The sequence below is a fragment of the Phocoena sinus genome, chromosome 13, assembly GCF_008692025.1.
Source record: "Phocoena sinus isolate mPhoSin1 chromosome 13, mPhoSin1.pri, whole genome shotgun sequence".
NCBI classification, from domain to species: Eukaryota; Metazoa; Chordata; class Mammalia; order Artiodactyla; family Phocoenidae; genus Phocoena; species Phocoena sinus.
In genome coordinates this window covers 40,091,362-40,114,062 of record NC_045775.1, presented here as the reverse complement: position 1 = coordinate 40,114,062, position 22,701 = coordinate 40,091,362, and the positions used below count along the sequence as shown (strand labels likewise).

General features: G+C 37.7%; 1 protein-coding gene across 3 annotated transcripts in view; it reads right to left on the bottom strand.

Moving 5' to 3' along the window:
• Positions 1-216: 216 nt before the first annotated feature.
• The window catches only part of PPP1R21 (protein phosphatase 1 regulatory subunit 21), a 56,610-nt gene continuing 34,125 nt past the window's right edge, over positions 217-22,701 (bottom strand). The window contains exons 14-22 of one of the 3 annotated variants that reach the window (XM_032652038.1): positions 21,857-21,984; positions 19,281-19,433; positions 16,872-16,964; positions 14,142-14,384; positions 8,041-8,073; positions 6,739-6,855; positions 4,537-4,635; positions 3,399-3,527; positions 459-1,136 (exon numbers count right to left, since the gene is read on the bottom strand). In XM_032652038.1, coding sequence (XP_032507929.1) covers positions 1,107-1,136; positions 3,399-3,527; positions 4,537-4,635; positions 6,739-6,855; positions 8,041-8,073; positions 14,142-14,384; positions 16,872-16,964; positions 19,281-19,433; positions 21,857-21,984 — 1,025 coding nt within the window. In that variant the 3' untranslated portion in view covers positions 459-1,106. Of the gene's footprint in view, positions 1,137-3,398; positions 3,528-4,536; positions 4,636-6,738; positions 6,856-8,040; positions 8,074-12,332; positions 12,388-14,141; positions 14,385-16,871; positions 16,965-19,280; positions 19,434-21,856; positions 21,985-22,701 lie in introns of those variants that run through there. The other 2 variants (XM_032652039.1, XR_004352678.1) reach the window with 2 other exon arrangements.

The following is a 22,701-nucleotide window of genomic DNA, read 5'->3' as shown; positions in this document are numbered from 1 at the left end:
TGACTAGCAACTGCCTAGAGAAGAGGCTCAAAGGAGATGAAGCTGCAGACAGGGAGGTGAGGAAGAAGGCGTTTCAGGTCTGCGGACCTAGTCTGGGGACTTGGACCTGGAGTGAAATGGGCATGTGCAGGAAACTCAGAAGAAAGGAGCAACATATTTAGAGACTTGGGGATGGAGGTGCTGGGAAAAATTTCACCCGTGAAATATACACTGAAATGACACAATGTTTATGAAAGAAACCAAGAGGAGCCTGAAAGGGCTCAGGGTCCTCGCTTGAAGCATGGTTACAAGTACCTTGGGAGGTACTCAAAGCCTTAATAAAGGATTAACTGTACAATTATTCCAATTTGGGGGATTAGAAAGATTATATCAAAATCAGTTGGGATTTGGTAATTTTGTGAAGCTTACTTTAATAAGTTTTAGTTTCCTTCATCAGATTTTCATAGAGAGACTGAAAGTTTGATATAAGTACGAATTTATTGACATCAATTTCCTTAAGCTATTATTCCAACACAGAGAGGGTACTGAAGAGCTGAAGACAATGATAATAAACCCACAAGATCTGAAGTTTTCAAGGCCCACTCCCTCCAGAACAGACAGAGAGAGCAGGAGAGAGGGAGGGGGAGAGAGAGACAATGAACAAGTCTTCAAAAAGAATTGGAAACTGCTTTCAATTACAGTAAGAATTAATGACAGTTTGACAATTTAAGCTTTTTATCCAGAAACACATACCTATTCCACAGATACCAAATTGATTACCATATCACTGAGTTTGAAAATATACAAAATATTTGTTGTTCTTACATACTGAAATTAAAGCCTAATTTTAAAAAGTGCACAGTAAAAACAGCATAAGGAAACCTACAATATCCATGGTGTGTGTACTGTTTTCCGTTTTACTGTCAACATCAAATTCTGGATTTACCTTACTGGTTACAAATATATTTTAAATACTTCAAGGCCATTTACAACACTGACTACTTTACTAAGTCCAACAACACTCCAGCTTCCTGAAGGCGGCCAGCCCTGGACGTGGAGTCTCGGCCCCGCAGCTCCGCGCAGCAGTAGCAGCTCTGAAAAGAAGTCGCCAACCAGCTCTCTGTAAACTATCGACTCTTGTTCTTTTTAGAATTCCCCTGTGCAAAGAAAAATGTCAATAATAAGAATGCCAACCTCTAGAAAAATCATTCATGCAGTTTAGACACCAAGCTGTCTGGAAGCCATATTTCACTGTGGAAAACTTTAGTTTCCAAGAGGGAGAACAGCTGATAACCTTGCATCGCTAACTTTTGAACAGGAATCACAGAGCGGTTTGTTACTTTTAACTCTCTCCACTTTCTCCGTCCATGAACCTTATTCCCCTGGGGTCTGAGGACAGGCAATAAAGAAAGAAAAGAAAGCTATCTTGGATTTATCAAACCTCAAATATTAATTTTGTTCCAAAGACAATGTAGTTTATGATTTCATAAAGCTGATAAAAACTTTTAGCCTGAACATGTTCCTTTGCTGTTGAAATAAACACCTTTTAAAGGGTCTTAATAGGTACTAATTTTGAACATGTGCCAACTAACACCCCAATGGTAATGATTACTGTCAAGGGGAAGATCAGATACCAGTTGAGAACAAGTTAGAGAGAAGATGTCTTAACTTATTCCCAATTCCCTCACATATGGAGATTTGGACTTTCCAGTTTTATGTAACTTTTCTTCTTTCTGGATAGGTTCAAATTCCTACATTTAACTATTACATATAAATACTTTTTTTCATTAAGTAGGAAATGATTGCAGAACACAAACATTAAGAGCAAGATCATAGCAAACAAATGGTTTCAGGACGTTTATTTGGTATCCAATGGAGGCCATGTCAACTCAGCCATAAGACGATGTCATAGCAATTGAAATGACTAATAAATGGGGGAGGTGTGCAAAATATAGGAACCACAGAATGATCAAGGAAAGGTTAAGAACAGAAACTACAAAGTGAAGAAGGATCTCTAACTCAGTGTTTCATTAATGACAGATATTCTAAGGACTAGATTAAAAAGTTCTAAGAGGGCTTAAAACTTCCCTCACTTCTAAAGTGGCTGCAATACAATTACCTTTGGGACAATGAGCTTTGCTATACCCCACAATAACCCTTCTCAATTCAGAACCGAATGCCTTCTGCAGCTCTGAGGCCTGAAAACTTTCCCTATAATCGCTGCTACTTTTTTTCAAATGTTAGGTGCTAAAGCAGGCTTTCTCCTACTACTCCCACTAACACATGTGCTTTCTACATGAGTCGGCTATTGCCCTGATGGAATATCAAGAGGCCAAAAGCGTTAAAGGAGGCCCAACCTCCACCCTCTACCTCCAAGCTAAAGTTCCTGAAGCACAAGTAACTGGAGAACCCGAATCAGAACCACACTGGGTGGTTACAATCATCACAAGATGTCCCAGAAAAGCATTACAGACATTCTCTGAAGCAGCCAGAGGCCAAACATTAACACAAAACTCCACTGAGAAGCAAAATTACGTAACGCAGATTCTAGTGCATTAACATGATACATTTTCCAAGGAGATACCAACTGAGCGGGATGCTGCTCTGTACCACCACTGGCAGATGCTAAAATGAAGCTATAGTTTGTTCATCTTTATGTCTTCCCCAGAGCCAGCACACGGCAGGAACTCAGTACATGCCTGCTAGATCGGTAAGGGGCAGCAGTGGATTTCAGAGCACAGGCTGGAGACAGTAAATCCAAGCTGCTGGTGGCAGAGTATTGTCTGGGTTACCAAAATATGCCAAGCATCTGAGATGATGCATGAAACCAACTCCCTGGCCTCTTGAAGCTTACCTTTCATGGTAAGGGTATATACATTATGATACAACAAAGAGACATGATATGTGGATATGCCCTTCAACACAAAAACATTACCAATATCTACTGACCCCAGCCTGGACAAGCAGAGGCTTTATGGGAAATGAAATCTATGAAGTTTTTGGAATTAAAAGGACAAGACAGTCCTAGGTTATATGAATATGTATGAGAATAAATTTGCTAAAGAAGGTTACTCTTCAACAGCACCATTTTAGATTCACATAGATAAGAGTAATCCCCATCATAAACCCCCCAAGAATCCTCCTAACTAACAGAACAGTAGCAGAAATGCCAAAAATGCCCAAAATGCCAAAAAGCAACGGTCACAGTGTTAGGGCCTCAGAGATTAGACCTCCTCTCAACTTACAACTCAATCAAAGAATCTTCATTCTACTTTCAGATAAGAAGACAAGTGAAATGATTTATAAACACTTCAGATCTCTTAACCTTTTGTTTCTGAAACACACAGCAATGAAATACCTTGTATTAAATACATTAAATATTAAATATTACATTGCAGAGAGATCCCTTCCTCTCCTACCTTACTAGACATCTTTAGTGTGTCAATCTCTTCTCTCTGTTTAGATAGTGTCTCGTTCATGCTGCACAGGTGGTCGCTCATCATACTTAACTGATCCTCATAACTCCTCTTGGTAGTTGTCAGCTCATCCTAAATGGCCAGGGAAAAAGAAAAGAGAAAGCAAAACCCCACTAGTCATACCACTCTAAAGCTTTTTTAATTTAGGAAAAAAATGTTTGAAAAGTAACCTATCAAGATGACCTATCTGATCAATTAATATGAAGGTTAAGCCACAGGACTAACAAGAGAGCTAAGTTAAAAGAAACAGGGCAGACGTTTTTCTCAGCCTTCAAAATATGTTCGGAATTTCTTTGCAAAAATAAAAAAGTTTCCTTCTGTGCCAGGTATAAAGATGTCACAAAAAAAAGAAGCGGGCTATATGATCTTTCTCTTAGGTTTTCCTGAACCTTCGGTGAGGTGGGGAAGGTGATCTCTGGCACGTCCCCACTACCCCACACCTTGACGGCCCACCGTCCTCTAGGCAGGGCCCTCCCTGGAAGAAGCACTTTCCTCTCTCTTTCCAGCTCTCGGGCTCTAAAGGACCTTTTAAAATCTAATCCTGTGCTCCTAGCTAATCTGATAAACGAATCTGAAACCAGGAGGAAGTGCATGAATTATTTCTTTGCCTGTATCACTTCTATATTTAATAGGGGCTTTCTGGAAGCTAGGCTTTAAAACAAAGCAGTGAGTAAGGAGGAATATTTTGCAGCCCTACCTTCCAGTTTATGTCAGTTTTATGAAACAGTAAAGAGAAGGAACAGAGTCACATGAACAGAACAAGCCTCCCGCCCACCATGACAAGGATTAACCGGAAGGAGGAGAAAAGGGAAGGACTTCGGGTAAATAAGTACTATTCAAAGAAATGCTGACTGCAAAACTACTTACAATTAAAATAAAGTCAGAGCAATAAATAATACAACTACTTCTTGCCTGACATAAATGAGATGTTACTTTAAAATGAGTTAGAGATAAAATGGTTAGAAAAATGTTATGTCTAGAGGTTAAATGCCACCATTTGAGAAAGGAAATGCTGATTTTTTTGGCCCAAGAACTTTCAATTGAAAAACATACTAACACTGCTTAGGTAGCATGAACTCACCTGAAGTCTGCTGTTGTTCTGACTGGCTACCTTCATCTCTTCTGCCAGTGCCTCTTTAGACTTTTCAGCCAAGGCCAGTCTTTTAGAGAGTGCTCGGCACTGTTAAATCAGAAAACATTCAATTATCCCAGGGACCATTTCCCCAAACCAAATTTACTTCAGGGAAGGTTACTAGAAAACAATCCCCCAAACCGAAAGTACTTCCTCCCTTCCTTCCACAAATATCTACTGAATATCTACAGGCCTTGCACCACACACTGGACCACACAAAAGAAAGATGTGGTCCTCACTCTCATCATTTTAATAAGGGAAAAAAAGTCTACTAACCCAAGCTCATCGCTGTTTTTTCCTAGCTCTAGCCTGATGACCAGTGGCTACAAAACCACCAGAAGTTTCTACATTTACCCAGGATTCATTTACACCCACATTGGATGAGAAGGGAAGTGGTTATTTCAAAAGTGATCAATGGCATCATGCAATATGAATCCTAAGATACTTTTCTTGTGTTTTAAGTCCTTTATTGGAGACCATATCACAGAAACAATAAAAGCTTTACAGCCCCACTCAACAGATGAAAAAAAAAAAATGAGTACAGGACTTCAAAGATCCCACTTGCTGTCTTTGGGGATTCTAACCAAGGCTATCCAGAGACAGAGTAGATCAAGAAGAAAAAAGAAAAATTCTATTTCATACTACTGTTCAAAGAGGGCGTGCCATTAAAAGGATCACTAAATTTTCTGATAAACCATGAGACTGACAAGGAGGATCTGTTAAGACATGTTCAAATGTTATGTCAACATCAGACGCTCAGACCGACCATTCCAGTAAAGTAGTACAGAGGGTTACCGCTTCCTGTTTACAGACAAGGAAAAACGAGAACAATTTAAAAATTCTGTGTCACAATTGTGCTGAAAGAATTTACTAAGATAAGCAAATCTCTTGGAAATAAGACAGCCTCAGAAATCCCCCGGTTACTCATTTTACTCCTCACAAGAGAATTTCAGGAAAGTTAAGCCAACCAAATCAACCACCCTCCTTTAACCGCGCATCTATCGGTGTGCTTAGCACTGAACCTGAAAAAGAGGGAAAGAGTTTTGCAAAGCACGGGTCCTCATGAGGATGACAATCAAGCCTAAGAGAGTAATTCAGAAGGCAGTTAGGGATCCAAACCAGGCCACCATGATGTGCTGTGTGCACTGAGTGGCTGGGATGGTAAGCACTGCAGCAGTTCAGCTTGCCGTCCTCCCCGTTTTCTACAGCTCAACAGCCATCACTACTGATCATCTTATCAAACAGGTATGCATCACTAAGCTAGGCACATCATTTATTTCAGCAGGAGGAAAGAAGCAAAGCCCCCCTCCACTCCTAGCAACTGGATTCCTATCAACTCTTCTCCGTCTCTGTAAAACAGGAGAAAATCACAAAGTCGCATCCCAATGAAGGGTGTTGTCTTTCCTTTGTCAATTTCCTTCACAGTTTAAAGCATTATAATTCTCCGTCTAACATCTATAACTAACCTTTTAATAAAAAGTTTCCCAGCAGAGACCTTACAGGTATTCTTATATATTGAGCGACATCCATTCTATCTTATCATTTGTTTCTCACTCTTTGATATCTGTAATTTCTTCCTTCATTTTCTCCCCTTCTTATCAATGAATTTGTATAATTTTATTATCTTGCATAGTGTTTTTCTAATCCTCTTAAGAAAATGAATTATTTGGTGAGGGAAGAAGAAAATGTAACAAAAAGAAAGATTTTGTATTTTTTAAAGGTTGAAAGAGGTTACATTTTGCATTTTATCATTTACAAAAACTGATTTCCACAAGTTGTCATTAGAAACTAGAGAGTATTTAAAAAAAAAAAAAAAGAATCAGGCATACTTTGCTTTGAATTTCCCTAAACGAAAATTCCTTGATCTATGAATGTTACCTGCCTATAACTTTCTAAAACAAGATTATAATCTATAATTATAATGCTCCAAAACATGCTACATAACCATAAGAAAGGCTACCTGTTATATTCACTGCAATAAAGATTTTTGGTTGGTATGTGGACCAATCTATACGAACTCTAACCAAATCCATATTGCAGACACAGAGACTCTGACCTCTCTCCTCTAGTGAACAGCAGGAGGCCAGGACAGTGACCTAATTCCTGAAGGGGTTAGAAAAATCCACCTGATCCAATAAACTCTCCACTCACCTCAGCATAAAAATGCACTGACTTGCTATCAGCCAGCTGCAGCTGAGACGTCAGTTCCACTATCCTTGCCATGTAGTGATTTCTAATTAAGTCTTCCCGAGATTCCACATCTGGAGCCTAAACAGAGCACACATAACTCAATAAATAAATGCCAGTGGAATGAAGCAGTTCTGAGAGAGAGAGAGAGAGAGAGGAAAAAAAACAAAATTAATATCACTTTAGCAAAAAAAAAAAAAGACATTTCCTACATTTTCCTTTGAAATTTGATGGGAAATCATAGTTTTCCCACCCCTCGGAGAAACTTCAGACAGGGCAGGTAAATATATATTGCAAATTTCTTTTATTCGGCACCCTGCCTATCTCACAATGAAGCTGAGGCTTCAAGAGAACAAAGCAGAAGTAAAGTCTTGGGACGCCCACCACCCATGGGGTCATGTCTCTCCACTCAGTTTTTATCTGCCACACACCTAATTTTCAAATCTCAATCTGTCTGACTTCTATGTCCTCCTCTAACTGGAAGAGAACAGGTGAAAGGGGAGCATTTATTGGAACTCCTAAAAATCTGAACATTCTTTTTTCCCCCAAATTCTCTTAAAAAAGCTCTTATACTCTTAAACATACTAACAAATTAAACTATTTCTATAATGAACAATTTATGGCCCTTGTCCCAGACTAGATTTCTACTAGTCACTCTAGCAATAACACACCACTCAGTTTAGTTTAAAAATATATGCAGAAGTTCAAGGTTACCTAAAGTATAAGGCTAATAAGGAAATCACAGAATTTACTTGAACTATATTTACCAGTTTACCATACTGACTGGAAAGCTGAGTGACTTCAGTGTTCTTTTAATGGTTATTTGTGAGCCTGTAATATCTGTAATATTTCAAAATCTTGTAATATTTCAAAACTAAAATGTGCAAACCTATCTGACAAGCCAAATCTGACCTGGGTTCAGTCACTTGAGGGCTGAAAAGAACTACCAAGCCCACTGATGGTCAAGGCCCTGAAAAGCCCTGCTTTGCCAGCTGGCCCACTGGGAGGGTAACGGCTCGCAGCCTCCTGCCACATGCCAGAGAGCTTGTCAAACTGCCAAGTCAAGTCATTCAAGGAGGCAATTACAGACAGGCTGTAATTTATCGGTGACAGTTAAAACTGACCCAGAGAGAAAAGCAACATGGATCCACATTTGCTAGAATTGTCAGTAACGCAATTAGATGAAGCTGACTTTTGGCGGATTTTGTTAACAAACATGTGGCAAGATGTTTACTAACAAACAACATGATGTTAAGCACACATTACCTTACTGTCAGACGTCCTGGTTAAAATCCCAATCTAGAACATAAGGGAAAAAAGCTTTAGAACAGACTGCTTACACTTCAAACGCAATAGCTTAAACACTTGTAATGTTTTTCTCTTCTCAGTTCACACTGTTTCAAAGCACACTTGTGGGAATTCCCTGGCAGTCCAGTGATTAGGACTCAGAGCTTTCACTGCTGTGGGCCTGGGGTTCAATCCCTGGTTGGGGAACTAAGATCCCACAGGCTACATGGCATGGCCAAAAAAGTAAAATAAAAAAATAAAATAAGCAACATTAAAAAAAAATAAAACAAAACAACAACAGCAACAAAAAACCAAGCACACTAGCAGTGGAGTTCTAGACGATTACCCTCAAATCAATCATCTTTCAACACAAAGAAGCTGGACCTACAGATAAGTAACCACAGTCATCATTTCTGTCATGAGGCAGGAATGGATAGTGACCATCACTATTTCCTCTATCAGAATGCTGTTAGCCATTTTCACTGAAACCCAACAAACTGTCTGGGAAGAGAGAGAGGAAGAACAGTTTTTAACTCCTCTTGTCATTGCTACGCTTATTTCCAAAGCAGCGGCCAAAGAGACCTAAAGACAGTTTCATGGTGACCATAATAACTAAACATTCCAAACGCAAAACACAAATAGCAAACTCTCTGGCTGAAAGGTCAAAAGGATAAAGAAGAAATACCATTATGACATTAATAAGTATTAACTTCAGATTTAAACTAATGAAAAAGTATATGTATTACAGACATACTGAAGTGCCGCCAGGTTTTTTAAAGCTTCCTTTTGTGGATTCAGAGTTCAAAAACAGATAGTAGTCATGGTTCTTGAATTCATTTTATTGTTCAAAGTGGAAGGGCAAGTGCTTGGGCTCAGTAAGTTAAGGAAACTATTGGAAACTCAGTTTTGATGGATTCTGTTAATCAGAGATGACAGCCAACAAACAGTTTTCATGGATTCTAAATAATATCCTCAAGAGTACTACCTGAACTGTGAGCAGTATATGAATGTTATGCCCACCTAGCTGTAAAAGGAACTTTTTTATAAGACCTTTATTAATAGAGGAGCCATAACTTTCTACACACTAAAGCAGGAATAGCAATTAGTCTTTCAGTGAAAAACCGTTTACAGTAACACACTCATCATTTTAATTTTATACATTCAAACATGAGTACATTTGGCAAAATAAATCACAAGCATGGGATCTACCCCTTATCCCCTTTACTCCTGGGTTATGGTTTGAGAATGTGGTACAGCAAACAGTCCTGAAAAGGAATGGAATCGTATAACTTCAAGAAAAAGTTGCAAAATTTATAATTTCAACATTTTCTCATATGCCACTGATGAGAGTTTAAACTAATACAGTCCTTTGAGAAAATAATTTGGCAGTAGAGATCAAGGAACTTAAAAACATTCATGCCTTTTGACCCAATAACTCTAACCCTGAGAATATACCCCAAAGAAATCATCTGGAGGCAGAAAGAATCTTATGCATAAAAATGAGATGTTATTTAAAATAATAAAAATTATAACCAATGTCATAGGTAAACTTAGGTATATTCTATATAGAATACTATGGAATCAATAACTAAGTTTACATAGAGTTTCTAATAACAGGATAAATGTTTGTTTATTAATGTTATGCTAAAAGATTTTAAATTTTATATAGTATAATGTCAACCAAGTATGAAATTTTGTAGAAAAAAATGTTAACAGCGGTTGTTGGGTATTCAGGAAAATGTCAACTTTTTTTCTTCTTTTACTCTTCTGTATTTTAAAATTACCTACAACGTACGTTTATTGTTTTTATACTTGAAATATATATATTTTAAAATTCTGTGAATTTAAGCAGTGCTATTTTTTTTTTTTTTTTTGCGGTACACGGGCCTCTCACTGTTGTGGTCTCTCCCGTTGCAGAGCACAGGCTCCGGACACGCAGCTTCAGCGGCCATGGCTCACAGGCCTAGCCGCTCCGCAGCATGCGGGATCTTTCCGGACCGGGGCACGAACCCGTGTCGCCTGCATCAGCAGGCAGGCTCTCAACCACTGTGCCACCAGGGAAGCCCTAAGCAGTGCATTTTAATTTCAGCAAAAAAAAATGAAAACTTGTAGTTTTCTGTGCTTTTTCTTTCTTGAGGTTACTGTTATCTTTTTTATTGGCTGCATTGTGTCTTCTTTGCTGTGCATGGGCTTTCTCTAGTTGCGGTGAGCGGAGCTACTCTTCATTGTGGTGGCTTCTCTTGTTGCAGAGCACGGGCTCTAGGTACGCGGGCCTCAGTAGTTGTGGCTCGAGGGCTCTAGAGCGCAGGCTCAGTAGTTGTGGTGCACGGACTTAGCTGCTCCATGGCGTGTGGGATCTTCCCGGACCAGGGATCGAACCTGTGACCCCTGCATTGTCAGGCAGATTCTGTGTGTGTGTGTGTGTGTGTGTGTGTGTGTTTGTGTGTTTGTTTGCGGTACACGGGCCTCTCACTGTTGTGGCCTCTCCCGCTGCGGAGCACAGGCTCCGGATGCGCAGGCTCAGCGGCCACAGCTCACGGGCCCAGCCGCTCCGCAGCATGTGGGATCTTCCCAGACCGGGGCACGAACCCGTGTCCCCTGCATTGGCAGGCGGGCTCTCAACCACTGCGCCACCAGGGAAGCCCGGCAGGCAGATTCTTAACCACTGCGCCACCAGAGAAGTCCCTATCTTTTATTACAATAATTAACAGGGGGCTGAATGTTCAAATTACAGTCCTAGATATGTTAATTAAACATAATAAACAGTTAACTTTTGCAATGCTATAGGGTTAGAAATAAGAAGTTTCTATCTGATGTAACTTTTTCAGCCCCAAAGTGCTTGAACCAAAGGAACCTTCTGGGGACTTTTGAGTTTCCTTTGTTAGTCAATTAACTTTAAAACGGGCATAGACTTTGTTCCAACACCCAAGAGGACGACAACAGAAGGAGACACACACACTCAGTTCACTTAACTTCACTTAAGGCAGGATGGGAGGTTGCGGGGGCGGTGGGGTGATAAAAAGAGGCTGAAAAGGAAACATCAGGGAAGGCAAAAAAAAAAAAAGCCTCCCTTTTTCTCTCTATTGTCTCCAGGTTATTTTCGGCAGGAATCTGCCACGTGCAGGAGAGAAAGTGAATTATGTGGGGAGACCCTTCTCTCAGCCTGAAATACTCTTCTCCTGCCTTGGTCTCCTGCTCATTTATGAAACACACCCATGTTACCTCCTTTGGGATGCCCTCCCCAAGCCCTCCAGGCGACTTCTCTGTCATCTCCCAGCACTCTGGACAGATGTCTATCCAGGCTCTCATTCCATTAGACTGAAAGCAACCAAGGGACGGGAATAGATTCACCATATAGACTAGACTGTGAAAAATGCAAGGAGGCCAACCAGGTCTTGGTTCTCTGATCCTGACTGTCAAAGACAATGCCCAAAACTGGGGTTCATGGAAAATGTGGCAACTCAACTGTACCTTAATGATGGGAAGAGTTTTGAATTCAAGAAAGTTGAGAAGTTGGAAGGCAAAGTATTTGAGTATGTAGGTGACAGGAGTTATGAATAAATAGGCATCCAGGCAAAAGAAACAGCTTGAACAATACAGGGAAGCAAAAACACAAAAAACATTATCAGGAAAGAAAGCTCGGTTTGAGTTTGTACAGGGAAATGCTGAAGAAACGTAGTTTGGAATAGGTGTTCACAGACCTTGAATGCCAAACTAATGAGTAGACTATATCCTATAGATAATAGGGAGCCACTAAAAGTCTAGAAGCAATAGAGTGCATAATCAGTAACATACTCTAGGAAAATTACTCTTCTAGCACCTTATGAAGTGGGTGGGAGGAAAGAGATCCTTAACAGATGCAGACAGAAATAGCACACACATGCTAACCAGACAGACAACTTAAAGTTATAGCAACTTCCAAACTCACCAAACCCAAATAAAGTCATCATCACTCACAGACCAATAGTGTTTGGTACTAAAGGTTTCCCATGTCCCTGGAAATCTTTCTCACTTGCATATGTAAGAATAGTGTGCTCTCCTTTGAAAATGTTCAAATAAAAAGACAGTCCTCAACTTTCAGCAACTGACATTAATGACTCAAATACACCAGTGTTGCCAACTTCCAGTACTTCAGAAAGGCAAGCCATAAACAAATACGTTTGTCCGCTGATCTATTTTCTGACACCCATCAGAGCAAAAGGCCATGTTGATTAAAAGGACAGGGTGTGGACCTAGATGTTCTGGGTTTGAACCCTAGATCCATCACTTACCAAGTGTGTGACTTCAGATGAGTTACTCTACCTCTCTGTCCACCAGTTTCCTCATCTATAAAATGAAGATATGATAGTACCTGCAATCTCATAGGATCTGTGTGAGGACTGACTGAGTTAACACACTGAAAAGTCCTTAGAACCGTGGCTGGCATATGATTACTGCAATTACTATCACTGTCATCAGTGCCCTCCCTGGTCTGCTCCCATAGTTACTCCCGGCCAGCACCAATTACTGTTAGTGCAAATGGGAGAAAACGGAAGGAGCAGATGCAGGGAAGCAGGGAGAGAAGACAGGAGAAAGAAGAAATCAGACCCAATGGAGAACAGTCTGACCTGATCAATAAACAGACTCTGAAGGGAAGTCCAAAGATGAGTGCTGGCAGTGTTGCACTTCCCCAGATGGTACCCGAACTGATGTCAGAATTCTGCTCTGTTTGTTAAATGTTCTTCTAGGCAGTCACCTTCCCCTATCAGAGGCAATGTGCAACACCTGTGGCTGAGACTCAGCCTTGCCATCAGGGGTCACATAGGATCATCCAGTGAGCACAGCAGCCATTCAAATCACTGCTCTGAGAAGTCTGCTTTATGTTTTTTACTTTTCTAAAACATTTTCATTCTTTTTTCCTCCCCTACATTTTATTATGAAAATTTTCAAACATATAGAAAAGTTGGAGAAAAAAGTATAATAATCATATGTAGCCACCATCTACATTCAGTAATTAACAATTTGCTCATTTGCTTAATTTATCTGTGTGTGTATATATTTCCTGAACAATCTGAGAGTAAGTTGCAGATATGATGATACCTTACCCTGAGTACTTTAGCATTTATCTCCAAAAAATAAAGGTATTCTCCTAAATAATCAAAGTATCATTATCACACCTAAGAAAACTAATAATAATCCACGTTTCTCACACTGTTGATGTGCAGTGAGGTCTGTATACATCTTGAAAACAGAAGTTAATTTGTATATATTACTATCAGGTATGCTCTGAATCAGATGCAAGGGAGATGTGAGAAGGACCATAACTTGCTGTTCAAAAGCATCAGTGAGCTACAGGGGTAGCCTTAGGACAGGGCTGTCAAAAAGTGCCATGGCTCTCCTTAAATTTCTCAAAAAATGCTAACGAAAATATATTTAATGAGATCATTCTAATTTTGAGGGTTTTTTTCCCTTCCCTTCCTGATTTCTCATTTTCTAGATTTTCTAATTTTTTTTAACAGTGGGCAGAAAAATATAATCAGAAAACTTTTCTCAATGTAACTGAATTTTATAATTCCAACAGAGATGTTTCTTCACCTTCTAAATCACTGCAATTAAATATAAGCAAGAAATATAAAGTTGCAAAATAACTTGTCAGTATACTGTCTTATGAAGTTTAGCTAACCTGATGGGTTTCTATATTATACGTATGTCATAAAGCTTTATACTACCTAGGAATACACCACGTAATTGGTTAAAAATGGTATTTGTCGTCATTTCTATAAAAAGTTAGGCAGTTAGTCCTTTGTCAGAAACATAACCCCCATATCACCAATGTTGCAGTGGAGAAACAGAATCATCTTAAATCTGACTTACTATATCTTCTCCAGCACCACAGCCCTTACCGTGGGGAAGTCTCACATGTAAAATCAAAGAGAATTTAATAAGGTTGCTTTTTTGAAGGGGGCATCCTGCTTACCAATCTGCTTTTTCTAGAGCACATGGATTATTCCTGTTATCAAGTGACATGTACTTTAGATGGTTAACACTGAACACTAAGATGGATCCCCACCAATTACCATTTAAAAAAAGAAGACACTTACCAAACTAGTGCTGTGAACGGGCACCGGCACAGCCTTGGCAGACGCATCTTCCTGGCCCGCAGCGGTCACCACGGCGACCCCTTCCTGGGCTACCCCAACCGCCTGCCCACTACTTGTGCTCTTCAGTTTATCTGCAGTTCGCTGGTTTTCTTTCTCCAGCTTGATTTTAGCTAACTGTGCTTCCAACATCCAATGTTCTTTTTCCTGCTCCAGTTTAGAAATCTTCTCCAAACTCTGCTGAACCTTGAAAGCAACAGAGAGTTCTGCACCTTAGAGGATGATGCAGACAAAACTTACCAGCCAAAAAAAAATACTTTATGGAATGTAGACCAAAACTACTTCACAGGTGTGAAAACAAAAAAGCTTGATCCTGGAATAGGGAACGTTTTATTAAACAGGATACAAAAAGCACAACCATAAATTGAGAAATTGAACTAGAATGAAATTTTTTAAATCTCTATTTATCACAAGGTATAATAGAGAGAGTAAACAGGAAAGCCACAAAGTGGTAGATGCATGTATCCAACAGTGGACTAATACCCATAACATATAAAGAACTTCTATAAATCAATGATAAAAAGACAGTCAACCCAATAGAGAAACAGGAGAAAAGAAGACTTGAATAGGCACCTGAACATTACTATAAACATAAAAAAGAAGGTATCCAATGTCACTATTAACCAAGGAAAAGCAATTTAAAACCACCCAAATGAATAAAAACAAAACACACAAAAAAAACCACCCAAATGACTAAAATGAAAGACAGAAAATACAAAGATGGACATGTTTATGGAGCAACTGGAACTATCATATAGTGCTTGGGGGAGTGGAATTTGGGACAAACACTTTGAAAACTGTTTGGCAGGATCTTTGAAAATTGAACTTGTATCCTATGACTTAGCAATTCTACTTCTAAGTATACACCCAAGAGAAAAACATGTATGTTTATCAAAAGACAAGTATAAGAATGCCCATAGCAGCCCTACCATGGTCAAACACTTGAAAACTACCCAAATAGTCATAAGCTGTAAGAATGGATAAATAAATTATGTATTTTCACACGACAGAATACTCAACAGGAATGAAAATGGACCAATTACAACTACACATAACATGGATGACTATTATAAATATAATGTTGAACAAAAGAAGCCAGATCTGAAAGAGATGCTACATAATTCTCATTTAATATGAAGTTCGGTATCAGGCAACAGAACAAAGAATGCAGGATAATGGTTACCTCTGGGGAAAGAGGAGAGTAGTAACTGGAAAGGGGCATGAGGAAAGTTTCTGAGGTCCTGGCAATCTTTTTTTTACAGGTATATACCTTACATAAAGAAATATTCTTTTTAAAAAATTTTATCTAGCTACCAGTTACATTAATGTGTTTACTTATGAAAATTCACTGAAATATATTAATAATTTATATACTTTTCTTTAAGTATGTTATGCTTCAATAAGAAGCTTTAAAAAAGCTAATTTTCAAGGCAAATGAAAGCTTGAGAATTAAATAAAAATAAAAACAATCTTAGAGTGAATTCCAAATGCTTTACCAACTATCATCGTTGAACAATTACCACGTACCACTGTTCATGATATTTTCCTGCCAGTATCCTACTGAAGCCTCCTAACAGTCCTACAATTCTCACGTCTCAAAGAGGAGAACTTGAAGTCCCAGCAGCTCGACCACCTGCAAAGCTAACAAACAGAGCCAGGATGTGGGACCTCATGTGTCTGGCTCACAAGTCTGATTCTTTTCACCCGATCACACTGCCTCTCATTGGCTCAATTAATCCTTATGGGACCCTGAAAGGTAGGTATTATCCTCGCTTTAGAGAGGCAGGATGTGAGACCCGGAGTGCTTATCAGACTAGCCTGCAGCTGGTCAATGGCAGAGTGAGAAAAGCAATAGCTCTGAAGTCAGACCATTCTGCTACTTACTAGCTACTATGGATAAAAGCTGTTTAATTTCTTTGAGCCTTACTTTCCTCACATAAAATAAGAAGGAAATCTAAAATAAATTTTTAAGATACTCCACATTTCACTCTTTGTCTCAGGAATTTTGTTTTTTAGGAATTATTATGTGGATTAAATTTTTAGCTTCAACATCCTATTGAATTAATGTTGAAAAGATAAGTGATATGTGTCCAATGAAAATAAGGTCGGCATAGGCAAAATACTGTCTCAGATAAATTTGTGCTCTCTTTAAAATAAATTTTTCCAAAACTAAAGCAAGCCAGGTGTTAAAGTAAATAAATCTCTGGCGAATGCTAAACTGGGGTCAGTTTGTACCAACTTCTGAAAAAAATAATACCACCTACCTCCACCTGCCACCCAAATTCAACTGATCAATTGAGCACTGGAAATTTTTCATTCCTGTCCATTTAGGAAATAAAAATAACTCACTGAGTCTCTAGCCACACCCCCCTTTTTTGCCTTATTATTTCAGACATTTAAATCTAGTACCTAAATAATTAATCAGCATGGCCAGAGTGTGCTGATATTACTTTATTGGCAATCATAACACCAATTGAATCAGGATGACTTATTTAGAGTATCAACAAATGGTTTTCAATGAATTACGCTTATGGTGCTTTTTAGCATGTGTTAATTAATTTTACATGTTTACTTACATAGCCTTTTAAATTGCTCTATGTGTATGAAAACCTTTTATAGGGGATTTTATATTCATGCTCTTTAACAAGTACCATGATTTTCCCGATGCCATACCTGTTGTGCAAGGCCTTCTCGACTTTCAGTAGAGCTGAGAAGGACCCGGCGGTTTGCCAGTGCTTCTTCATAAGGCACAGATTCCAAGAGGGGCTATGGAAAAAGCATCATAAGAAATAAAGAAAAAGGTCGCATCATTTCCCTGATCTTACAAATAAGAATGCTAAATGAGGTTTGATAATAAAATTCAGATGTATGTCCACATAGACTAGTTCCTTTAATACACATAAAAAAAGAACTTTAAAAAAAAAAGAAAAGAAAAAGAATGAAGGGGAACATGTCATACCGGTTATAAGCGACACTATCTAAAACCATAAGACTTGCACCAAAATAGACAGATGAAGGAATGGCACAGAAAATCTAGAAACAGACAAAAGCACGTACAAAAATGTATTATGTGACAAATGTTGCATTTTTAAGTCAATGCAGAAAGGATAAGTCATGCAAGGACAATCAGTTAATAATTTAGAAAAATAACTATTTAGACCCCAATTTCATACCTATATCAGAATAAATAAATTCAAGATGGGCTGAAGATTTCAATCTAAAAAGTTTAGACCACAAAAATACTGGAAGAAAATATAGGTGAACTGGCTTTCCAAGAGTCACCTGAGAATCACCACCATAAAGAAAAAGCCTGGTTTGATGATATAAAAATTAAAACTTCTAAATTTTGAAAAATTATTACAGCAAACTGAGGAAAATTATTTCCGACATAAACAAAGGACTAAAATCCTTAACATAGAGCTCCTTCAACCCCAATTAGGAACATTTATTTAAAAACAGGTAAACAACTTGAACAGGAAATTGAAATAATATAAACAGTAAATTTATAAAGGATGTTCTATTTCAATAACAAGCAAAGAAATGAAAATTAGAACAATAACACAGAACTTCTTGTTTCTAAGATTGACAAATTAAATTTACGGGTTAAATTTATACTTCTATTGCTGGTAAACTATAAAAAGGTAACCTTTGAAACATTCACAGACTTTGAATGAGCAATTCCATTTTTAGGAATTAATCATAAAGATATAATTAAAACAATTAGGTAGCCTTATACGTTTCTAGGAGTGTACAACCACTCTTACGGGTAATCTGGCAGTAAATATTAAAACTTAAAACCACATTATCCAGAACATTCCACCTCTCAGTAATCCACACATATGCCCAAGGAGGCATTCACAACGCTATCCATTGCAGTATAATTCTAACAGTGAAAAACTGGAATTAACCTAAATGCCCACCAAAAAGAGACTACCTAAATGAACCACGGAATACCTATATCATAGATTTCAATGCTGTGTTTAAAATGAATAAAGTAGCCATCATATCTATTGATACAGACAGGTCTCTAAAACACATTTTAAATGAAAAAAGGAAGCTACACAATGAAACATGCATTTTAGTTAAAAAAAATTAGAAAAGTCTTTATATTCTTCATATTTTGCATATAGTTCAAAGTTTACAGAGATGAGTACAAATGCTCCAAAAGAGTCTGGAAGGTTACACACCAAACTGATAACTATAGTTACCTCTGGAGAGGAACTGGAATTAGGGATTGTAATTTACCTATAATGTTCTCATGTAATATAAGAATGTATTTATGCATTGTGTAACTAAAAGTTAGAAAGAAATAAAGAGAGAAAGGTAAATACACAAAGTTGCATGTGCAAGAATATCCCCTGTAGTATTGCATATAACAGTGAAAAATAGGAAGCAACCTAAAAATCCACTAGCAATGGATGGCTTAATTAAATTATCACACATTTATAGAACGAAATACTATAGATGAAATACTAGATGCATTAAAATGATAGCAATTTATACTTATAGATATATATTTCTGTTATATAAAGATATCCACAATGCATTAAAGAGGAAAAAAACAGATTCTAAAAGTCTATGTATCCAGATACATTGCTTTTTATAATGTGTGTGTGCGTGCATGCATGTATACACATTAAAATTTTATGGTTAAGAGGAGCTACCTTTGGGTTGTGGGATTTTCTTCTTCATGTACTGCTGTTTCTTCTGATTTCTTTTTGCAATGATCATGTATTCTTATTATATTGAGAAGAAAATTATAAATGTATTTCAATTTTTTAAATTTCTACAAGTTTAAGATTTTCTCAGGTTTGACACTTAATGGCTGCCTGGCTGTCTCACCCTAAACACTCTACCAGCCACTGGAAACGTTAAGTCTAATACAGCCTAGGAAATGAGATTCAGGTCTCTGTCCCATCCTCCTCTCCAAAGACCCCCGCCCACCTCGCAACACCCACCAACCACCTGTCCCTCAAAATTGTATAAAACCTAAACAATATGAACTGTGGGAAAACTTCTGCCATTCTCTGGAATTTTTCCAGATTTTCCCTCTGATTTAAATGTTAACAGCAGCTCACAAACCTTTCTCAAAGCCTTCATATAGGCAGCAGCTTTTTTCTTGTATTGCAGCATGCATTCAGCTGAGAGAGGACTGATGAATCCACTCGCTGTCTTAGGCCCGTAGCTCAGGGAAGCAACGAAGTAGTCCACGTTGTTGCTGAAGAAAGATGCAATCTAAACCAAGTGTGACAAGAAGATAAATTTTCTTTTCCAATAATATATCTAAAATATATATCTAATAGTTTTCAGATCAAAGTTAAGGATACTCAGAATTGAAATGAATTTCAACACATGCTCAAAAGCCCACATTTATTTGAAAAGAATACATAGGGAATGATTTATAACAAACACAATACAGTATAAATTTTGAGACCAGACTTGTGACATGTCTTAATCTAGACAAATTCTATTTCTAAAAACCAAGGCTGATTCTGATTTATTCTGTAGACAATGTTTATGAGCTGTTTACCTTACTAAGTCTGCCCCTGCTCTCAAAATATATACGTTTGGGTTTATACATTCCGTTTGCATTTTAACTTTGAATGTTTCATATTCCAACACAAGACATGACACGAGCATATTGAATATATGATCTCTACTTAAATTTCATTCTGTAAATCTCAATCTGTGCATTACAAATATAACAGGAAAGAAAAAGACTGAAAATTCAGCAGACCCTTGTCATTTACAGATTTAACATTTGCTTAATCTATGTAAGCAACAACAAAGATCCATGACTGTAATTTTGCTGAGCCATGATTCTGAATCTACAGTGCTATATGAAATGGTGATATAAATAAAAATGTCTAAGAAAGTTATTAGCCAGAAAAATTAAAGTCTTCAATACATTAAAGAGTATTCTATTTCAATAAATAAGAAAAACTAACTTGTGAAACAAGAGTACTTTACCTTGGCAAAAACTGTTCAAAAAGTAAGCAATCACTCACTAATGGTCTAAAAGATTATTTTTTTCATTAATATTTTACTGTGTCAAACGAAATTCAATGTTAGATAGTATTCAAGAAAATGAAAACTCTAAAAATCTTGAGCTGTATATTCCCCGTGTATGACACAGATAGTACAGTGTTTGCATTTTAGTCGTGGTAGTATACGGTGAAGTTTAACTTTCTTTCCTCTCTCTAATATTTCTACATTTCCCAAATGTTCTTTAACATGTATATGTTATACTGTCCTAGTGGGTTTTTTAAAAATTACAAATGATAAAATTTAGTTTAATCAAATCACATTAGCTAAGTATTAAGCTGCCACCAACTAATACTTAGTTCAGATACTTACTTTAGCTAAAAACCATTTATGAAAATTTCAGAGTGAAGATCAAGTACCTTTCCTTGAGACAACTCTTAAGGTTCCAGGCAAAGCAAATGTAAAATAAGCTATGAAGTATATAGGTATTTAATATTCCAGAGTTCTCCTTAAAAAGTGACAAATGCAGAGACTCTTGTAAAATGTCAACATTCTCTTTTTCCAGAAATTGTTCACAATTGAATCAAAGTCAGAATCATCCTCAGAAAGTTTCCAGAATGCCTGTGGGTGAAAGCACTAAAGAGGAGGCAGTGGGGATGGTCTTCTGGCTAAGGAATCCTGTAGGCACTCACCTGCGAGCTGACAGATCCGAAAGGCAGCACCTTTTAATTACAGCCCCAAACTTAGCAGACTGTCAGGAAGACTGGCCTGACTTTGGGAAAGGTGACACTGAATACCTACCATAACCTATGATCATTTCTGATTAACTTAAAACACTTGAAAAAAGTGTGCTCCTACTAAGGTCAACCTGTCAGAAAAATAAAGGTATATAACACAGATAGAGATTAGCACTTTCTTGAGAAATTATGTTGAGTCTGCTGAAATAAATGGGCTAAGATAGTCCTGAATACAGTACTTTTGGTTTTATATGTATGGGTAGTTCTCAGAGAAATCTTAGTCACTAAAGGCTTTGATGACAGCCACATGAACATGTGCTCTTAGAATGTGACCTGCTGAAACCAGCTATCCAAGACAGAACAATTTTTAAAGAAACTGCGCTCTGGTCAGTTTATAATAACAATTAAGTACTTCCTAATCCAAATGATCATTATCTAATATTAAGAATTCAATGAGAAGACACATGTTGAAGTCATCTTAAAAGCACTTATTAGGGTACAAAAACCACAGAAGTAGCATTATCACAAGTGTTGCCAAAAAACAAACAAAAAACTTGGAGGGGAAAAAACAAAATATTAACAAAGGTCTTATAATTCTTTTTCTTTTTCTATATCCCAATTTCTGTATAGCAGACCTTTAATACACACAAGGATCTATAGTGAGACCACCTGGAATCTTTCAATCATCAAATATCTCATTAAAATGTCAGAAGTGCCTGACCCACTTCCTCATCACAAACGTTTAACAGTAACTACCATATTGTTTCAAATATTAGGTAGGAAGGAGGAAAAGGGAGACAACTTTGTTTTACAAAAAAGCCTGGTAATCAAAAATCTTTACACAGATCAATTTTCCTACTAGGCCACTCAAAAGAAAAAAAAAGGGAGCATATTTAAGAGTTAATTTAATGTCAATATAAACCAGAGAAAAATTACCTTTCCTGCTCCATTTGTCAATGCCACTACTGATGACAGGATGCAATCATTAGTTGTTATGAGCTTCTGTGTTGCTGTTGGAAGTTCATGCTCTATTGTAGCCTTTTGACTATAATGTTTGGAAATATCTATAAACCCAATCAAATGAAAACTCATTACTATCTATATACAAGTTTTATACAGATAACCAGCCTGTTAACTTCTTATATCTACTCTTACAAATTTACAAGACAAATCTGACAAAAAATGGTCCCAAATATGAGGATTGTGCTGAATATCAATTAGGTCTCAAGCTCACATGGAAAGAATAGAGAGTAGTGAGGGTCTCTTAACACCATCCTGGTGTCTCGATTACGGCCCCTAGCAAGTGGGTCTCATTCTCCTTCATTTGAGTGTTAGCCCTCATTCTAGCGCCGGGTAAAGGACCCTGAGCAATATTTACCAGTTAAAAACCTTGTTTTGATAGTCCAGCAGGCACAAATGAGAGTGTACATTGTGCTTATACAAACAAACCATGAGGCTGGTAAAGAACAGCCAACACAGGCACAATGTCCCACAATCCTTACTGGATCTTAGCTGGTTTGCCAGTACATACTTTAACAATAAGAAAGGTCTGCATGGCCAAATAAGGATTGGATACTCTAGCACCTGGCTTCCCATTCTATTGACTCTAGTACAAGAAAGCTATAACAAAGGCCTGTGGTTATGGAAGCATAGAAGGGAGGCTTAGATATAAATGTGTTGACAGAAACAGCAGTAGGTGAAACTCGCCAAACAGCTAAGCTTGGGGTTTTCTGGGTCTCTGAGAAATAAAGTAATTTCATCCTGGAAATAAGGGAAAATGG